The 7,328-nt window shown below is 40.4% G+C and overlaps 1 protein-coding gene across 1 annotated transcript in view; it reads left to right on the forward strand.

Annotated features, from left to right (window-relative positions):
• The first annotated feature begins 5,716 nt into the window (after positions 1-5,716).
• The window catches only part of kcnq1.1 (potassium voltage-gated channel, KQT-like subfamily, member 1.1), a 34,564-nt gene continuing 32,952 nt past the window's right edge, over positions 5,717-7,328 (forward strand). Inside the window, exon 1 of the mRNA XM_023393141.2 lies at positions 5,717-6,615. Within this exon, the coding sequence (XP_023248909.1) occupies positions 6,257-6,615 (359 nt within the window). The 5' untranslated portion in view covers positions 5,717-6,256. The remainder of the gene's footprint in view (positions 6,616-7,328) is intronic.

Consider the following 7,328-nt stretch of genomic DNA (forward strand, 5'->3'; position numbering starts at 1 on the left):
GTATATGGAGGTCATGGCACTGTGCTCCCAGTCACTGTATGTTGGCAGTCTTGTCTTTATGTTACGACCCAGCTAGGGGAAAAAGGGAAGCAACATAAAACCAGGTGTTATTGGTAAATCAAATTTACTGATTTAATTTATTGCGTAACAAGGAGGGTAAATAAGTAGACAAAAATACAAACAAGGCAAGAGGATAACTGAAGTAGGGGAACAGGAGCCAACAAAGAGACTAACACTGCGATTCTAACCAACCCAAAAACACAAGAAGCAGCACCCCTGTTCCTAATGTGTCCAACAGTCTTTTTCTGAGGGTGTGATGCACAATCAGAATTTTAAACCTAGCCCAGTCCCCAACAATCACTACAAGCATCTCAAACCAAATCACAAATTACACACAAATGCTCATAAAGGAGATACAGAGGCAGCTGCCTATCATGTCAGCCGCCACTAATGATGTAAGGGCCGGGCTCTTAAGCTCTTCCTCTGAATGATTAAACGTCTGCAGCTGTGGTGAGGACTCACAGGATCATTGCTGCACCAATAGGACAAGCCGGCCGTGGAGTCGAGGCTCCTCCTCTCTGCTCCGACGGGGACAAGTAATCCATCAGTTTGTGTTAAAAATGCCCGAACTTTGTGCAGCAACAGGCTGTGATAACAAGAAAAACGGCACTGTCTTTTCTTTCCTAAAGGATGCAGAAAGTTAAGTCTAGACACTAGACTACTGTCACATTTCATGCGAGTTGCCTTCACTTGAGGGAGGGGTTGAGGGACAACATCCACTTAGGAGACCGGAACTGTCTCATTTCATACCATTGGCGCTGCCTGTAGTGCAGCATCTTCTGTATAGAGGATCTTTGCTATGCACAGCCGCCTACACCTGCTACCTGACCACAGCAGGCTCCTGGATACACGGTACAAAGTCACTGCTAACACAGTTAGCATTCATAATTCGAGGTAAACTTTATATCTTAGTGTTAAAATAATCTTAGTAGCTAATTGCATACATGTCCACATTAAGTAAAGTAAAAGTACAGCATTGTGTGCCTATTTCTATGTTAGCTTTTTATCAACAATACAAATACTAGAAATGTTTAAATGTTGCTGTCCGATAACGCTGACAATGAAGGATCAAAAAACATGCTGATAACAGGTAAATACTTTCACCTGTGGAGGTGGTGACAGTGGTAGAGATGATCCATCACTTAATCACAGTTTAATATTTATAAATTCTGTTCTTAAAAGTGTTGCTACCATTGCCTGTCAACAACAGTAGAAATTAAGTTGCAGGTAAGAAAGTGAACCTGTGAACACTGAAGACAAAGAATAATAAACAAACTCATCAGCAGTTAGTCTGTTATTTCGTCAGAGGAAGCTGAACTGGGAGTGGTTTTCTACCATCATCATCACAGCACATTAGAGAACTAAGGATGTCCATGAAGTCTCCCTTCTCCACAACCAGATGAATGGAAACTAATGGGCTGCTCTGTCCATGAGGTCCTCCTTCTGTTGGCACAGATCACTCAGTTTTCACAGTGTGGAAACCTTTCAAATGACAATAAAAGACAAACACCTGAGTTAAGATGTGGTCAGTTAATCACAAATATCGATCAGCTGTCAGGATAGGTGCATGAATGTCTGCTTCAGTTGAGGACTGGTTTGAGTATTAAATGAACAATCTTATATATGACAAATATTTGTCTACACATTTTGTATATATCACGTTATCTTAACTTGAACTATCACGATATCTTGATGGACACTATTAACTAACATTAACGCTGCGCATTACACTAACTCAGATCACTTAACTGGGTCACGTGCGAGAAACACAAACCAAACGTCGTTAGATTAACGTCGATTAAACGTACCTTTTCCTTGGGCTTTGACTGAACACCTCCACGGGCTAACCCAGGTTGACACAGGTAATCAGCCCAGCGGGACCAGGTACCGTTAGCATAGCAATCGCTAAGTTATCAGCTAACGCTAGCATTAGCTGGCTAGCTTGGTTAGCAGTTCACCTGAATTGTGATATTAACAGGGATGCTAATTTTTGCTAGCAAAGAAATAGGCTAAAAACAAACTAAAAAAATTGAACCGCCGATTCCTCTGAGTGTCTTTTAAAACAACTGCTGGAGCTAACTTTGATGAACTGAAAAACACAGTAGGTCAAAGGTCCGACACATTGCTCTGACCTCATATCCGGATTAACATGCAGGTCCCCCTGTGTGTAAATCACGCAGTAGCCCCGCCCTAAAAACTATTATCTTTTAAATAGGACCATAATTTGAAAAATGAACGTCATGCTGTATTGAAAAAAACTTGCGAACTAGAGATTCAGACCATAAAAACATAACAAAAACGTTTACTGAAGTGACAAGTAGGGTCATTTCCCCACAGACTTCAATACAATCGGACTTCTTTTTGCCCCCTGATAGTCATTCAATAGAATGCAGGTTTAAGGCACTTCCGCATTGGCTTCATTTTCCAGACCCGAAGTCCACGTCCATTTTTATATAGCCTATGGTCTGTGTCTGTGTGCCTGTGTGAACCCATAGGCGTTAATAAAACTTTATAATTAAATCTTTATTCCTACCATACAAAAACAATATTTGACCTAATTGGTCAAAATGAAATAGCCTACAAATAAAACTAAATACACACATTTCTTTCTTTTAAAACAAATCATATTTTCCTATTGTTGCTACATTACCAACAAATGCTGTCTCATTGTGAGCATTTGAACATGATTGGTTAATCTGTCATCTCCACAACTGGCCAATGACAACTGACAAATCTGTAAAATAACAGTTTTTCTCTGTAGAAATATTAATGAAACGTAAATTTATTGTTTTTACACTTTATTTTAACAGTGTTACATAAAATGGACAGAAACTAATGCTTATTTTCATTTTTGTTCATCTTCCAGTTATTTTCTTGATTAATCAGTTAAACATTTGGGCTATAAAATGTCAGAAAATAATGGTAAATGCACTTTCTTACAGCTACTTAAGGTGACATTGCTGTCTATTTGTCTCCACATGTGATGATTTTGAATATGTCACATAAACTTACTGATTAAATGTTCTATACTCTTGTTAAGTTTAATAAACCATTTAGAAACCCAGTGGTTCAGTTGAAAAACACATGGTCACAATATGTTGGTGTTGGGTGGAGATACATGGTTTTTGCAGGACAGTGACAAACCAACAATGTTTACAATGAAAAGTCTTGCACTCGTGAATCTTTGACTTTTTTGCCTAAAATAAATTACTTACACTTTTGTAGACTGATCAGTTCACTGACAAATAATTTCAACATTTACATTTTTTAATTGCCCCGAGAAATTAAATATTTAATTTCCTCCACATAAATCAAATATGGCAGCATGCCTGACCTTCAAGGAAACTGCACACTAAAAACAGTTGGGTTAAAAAATAACCCAATTTTAACCCAACTGCTGGATTGAATAAGGACAAACCCCTTTTCTGGGTTATTACAACCCAACAGGTTGGGTTATTTTTTTCGACCCAACTTTTGGATTGAATATAGAATAAAATAGAAGTTGAGACCGACTGATAAAGAGAAGTGCGAAACAACACACGAGCCCAAATGTTGTTAAACGAATTGTGCCAAACTAGCAACCTGGACACAGAAAAAGTTTGAAGTATCAATACTGTACAAGCGTGTAATGTTATGCAAACTTCGCTTGCAAGATATCCATACCTTGAATGGCGGGAATCCTGGCAGGTGTCTGGCCTACAGGAGCAGGAAGCAAGGGGCGGTGATCCAGATCGGAGAAGTTGTGGTGTGAACTACACTCCAAGTCCGAGCTCCAAACTCCACCCATGGTACATTTGAAGCACCAATTTAAAGCTCCAGCATTGCACATAGTTTCCAGGAAATGTATTTTATTTCAACACATTCACTAATGAACATTTATTTATTTATTTATTTATTTATTACCACCAACATTGTTGTGTATGATCATAGAGCAGTCATAGGCTATAATTGAGTTTACAGCATGCTTAAGTATTTAGTATATCTTTATGAATTATATTAAAGTGATTACTCCATAAAATATTCACTTTCAAGAAAAAAAGAGCCCAGAAAATTGGTTACCTTGAAACCCCACAAACTGGGTTGAAATAATAGCCATATAACCCCAAAAAATGGGTTATTCAATGAAAAATAAACCCCCAACAACCCCAGAATTTGGTCAAAATATTACCACTATAACCCAGAAAATGGGTTACTCTTTTAAAAATAACCCAAAATTTTTAACCCAACACCAGTAACACAGAAATTGGGTTACTAAAATAACCCAACATTTTTTAGTGTGCGCTCTTTCGGCTGTCATAGTGATAACAACAAGAAGCAGTTCGAGTTGTGTTTAATATCTACCTGGCAACAGATCCTGTCATCACATGGTCGCTACCCGACTCCTATTAAAATCTGCTGCAGTGAACTTTTTTTCCTCCTCCTTGCACAAGCTTGGCCAAGGTCACTGCAAAAAAGAAAAAAAAATCTGCAGGGTGACCTTGTCAAACTAAGCTGCATGTGTCCCCAGAGTTTCTGTAGATTACACTAACACCAGGGTGGATGACGTTACTTTCAAACCGTAATTAATCACACATAAGTCAGTCATTTCAAACTGTAGCCCAACATGCTGCTCTCTATTTTATCAATAAGTCAGAGTTGTTTCCTTTTCCTCTCATTTTAAGTAGGTTACTGTGGACATACAAGTGTTTAAGGTGACAAAGGAGAATGGGAAGTTAAAGCCTATATGCACACAATGCAGAGCTGCTTAGTTGCTCCATCTAATAATATTTACAGTCTGAGCGGCTGCACGTTGACTGTTGGTGACAGGTATGAGCTGTGGAGTAGAAGTGGGTAGAGCTCCCAAACATGCCGTCACACAATGACTGTTGTTTCCAACTTACATCCATCTGACAGTTTAATGAGTGAAATGACTCATAGTCTGAATGTCAAGTCAAACAATGGGAGGCCTTTCTGTACACTCCTGCAGAGATGAATTCAGCCAATCACCACGTTTTCTTCACATAAATAATACTTTAATGCATAAACAACAATGTGGAAAAATTAAGAATTAAAGATATGTTGCAATTACATTGCTAATTACGCATCTCTAGCAGAACTGGTTGAGTGTCTTTAACATCATGTCTGAATCTGTTGCTGAAAACAACAGCATCAACAAATGAAAATGCATCTTTCTCATCACAAGGATGAATAACAATATCATATCAAAGCCAAAATCTGTCATTTGGACTACACATGATTGTAGAGCTTTACCTACAGATAAAAAAAGAACATTTTCAGCTTCTAACTGTAACTTCATAATTGAAGTTACAGACATATTGTCCTACTTTTTTGTGTAAACAAACCTTTGTGGGAATCATAAAGCAGGACTAACTTGAATGTAACTGTTGTAGGTCCACTGATATACTGATCTGTTCATCATAGCAGGTTCCAGTCTCCAGTGTTTTGAGTTTGGGTGGTGGGGTGGGGGTGGGGGGTCACCCTTTTGTTTACACGTTTTGACTGTGGCTTTGGTTACTTTAAGTGTATGATTACCGAGTATGATGCAAGAGCTTTTGAAAATATTGCAACACAACTCAGTGGTAACCTTGAGATACACCAGTGCTTTGTTTCCTGCTTATTTAGTGTTGTGCTTCTAAGCGCTGAATGACTGTGAGAGTGACAGAGCTTCACTGACATCAAAATAACACCAAAGCTCACTTGGCAAGTGAAACTTTCCTCACTTATGTACAGAGTGACAGCTGCATAGCATGTGCGTTTACATGTCATTAGCAAAGAAGAAAAACATGTTTTGAGTTTGCATTTTGCGTGAATATTAATTGTTGGATCGCTTTCGAGCAGTTTTGCAAAACAGTATAATGTCTGAACAGCTGGCGACTGACAGCGCACCGCCTGGCGCCCACAGCTCTGCAGACTGATAAGTGCTGAGAGAGAGGCAGGGGATACTCATTCAGGGCTGAGGACTCGCCATAACCTCAACAACCCAGAGAGCCGTAAAGTTTAATTAAAAAAACACCATCCTGGTGATCTAGAGCATTAATAACAGAGTTTATGTTACAGTTTAATGCGCCCTGGCGCGAAAAGGCGCGCACCAGAAGGTGAGCGCACATGAGCGAACAATTGTCCGTTTGAGTCAGTCACCGAATAATAACTGTGAAAAAAGCTAGCCCACCGACAGAAGAGTAAGGGGGGAGCTATAATGTCTAATCTCGCCCCCTGCCAGGGGAACACGCGGAGGTCTTCAGGTGTGGCACGTGGAAATAGACCACCGGATTTGGAGCTGTCGGAAACCACGTTTAGCGCGCGTGAACCGGGGACAGCAGTGGGCAGCGACACGTTTTCTGAAAGCGACAAAATGCCAGAGGACGGTAACACCCGCACCGAGGTCCCCCCGGTTCACCTCCACCCGTACTTATCTCATCCTCGGATGTCTATGCGGATGTCGGTGTACAGCACCGGGGTCCGACCGGTGCTCACCCGCGCCTACATCCAAGGACGCGTGTATAACTTTCTGGAAAGGCCGTCTGGCTGGAAATGCTTCGTGTATCACTTCACAGTGTGAGTGTTTTTATTTTCATAATCATCCGGATCCACGGGGTATTCAAGGGCATAATTGCAACTCTAAGATCCTAATTAAACAGGGAGTTAATTGCGCATGTAGAGCCATGGAAGCTCTCGCTACAAAGAACCGTTAATCCTGTGAATTTTAGAAAGATGCTGCGCAGATATCACTGCTCAACATGAGGTCCCTGTAGGAATATTATGAGGGTATTTTAGTCCAGCCACTGCAGATTAAAAAACACCATACAATTCACCACAGACAGCAGAAGTTCAGAGAAAATAGGTACTCACAGGAGCACTAAAGGAATATAATACACATCTTTCATTTTCCTTTGCACCATTGAACATTTAATTTTCCAGAACAGTTTGAATGCAGCGGCACATGCAGAGGTTTGTGCTTTGCATTCACTGAGTCTGTAACAACAGAACATTTAGAGTAATTCAACCTGACAGCGAATGGTTTAGTATGTTAGTATGTTTTTTTCCCTCCTGACAGTATGACAGGTGTGTGAGACGACCTGCCTGTATGGAAATGAAATACAAATAATATAGCAAGTAATATGAACCTAAACCTTTGTGTGTGTGTGTGTGTGTGTGTGTATGTGTGTGTGTGTGTGTGTATGTGTGTGTGTGTGTGTGTGTGCGCGTGCGCTGTGGAGGAGGTAGCAGCCCTCCGCGGCGCTGCCACCCTGTGACCCTGCAGTGTCGGG

The sequence above is a fragment of the Seriola lalandi genome, unplaced genomic scaffold (genome assembly GCF_002814215.2).
Source record: "Seriola lalandi dorsalis isolate HSWRI2012SDOR001 ecotype SW California unplaced genomic scaffold, Sedor1 jcf7180002054929, whole genome shotgun sequence".
In the NCBI taxonomy this organism is placed as follows: Eukaryota; Metazoa; Chordata; class Actinopteri; order Carangiformes; family Carangidae; genus Seriola; species Seriola lalandi.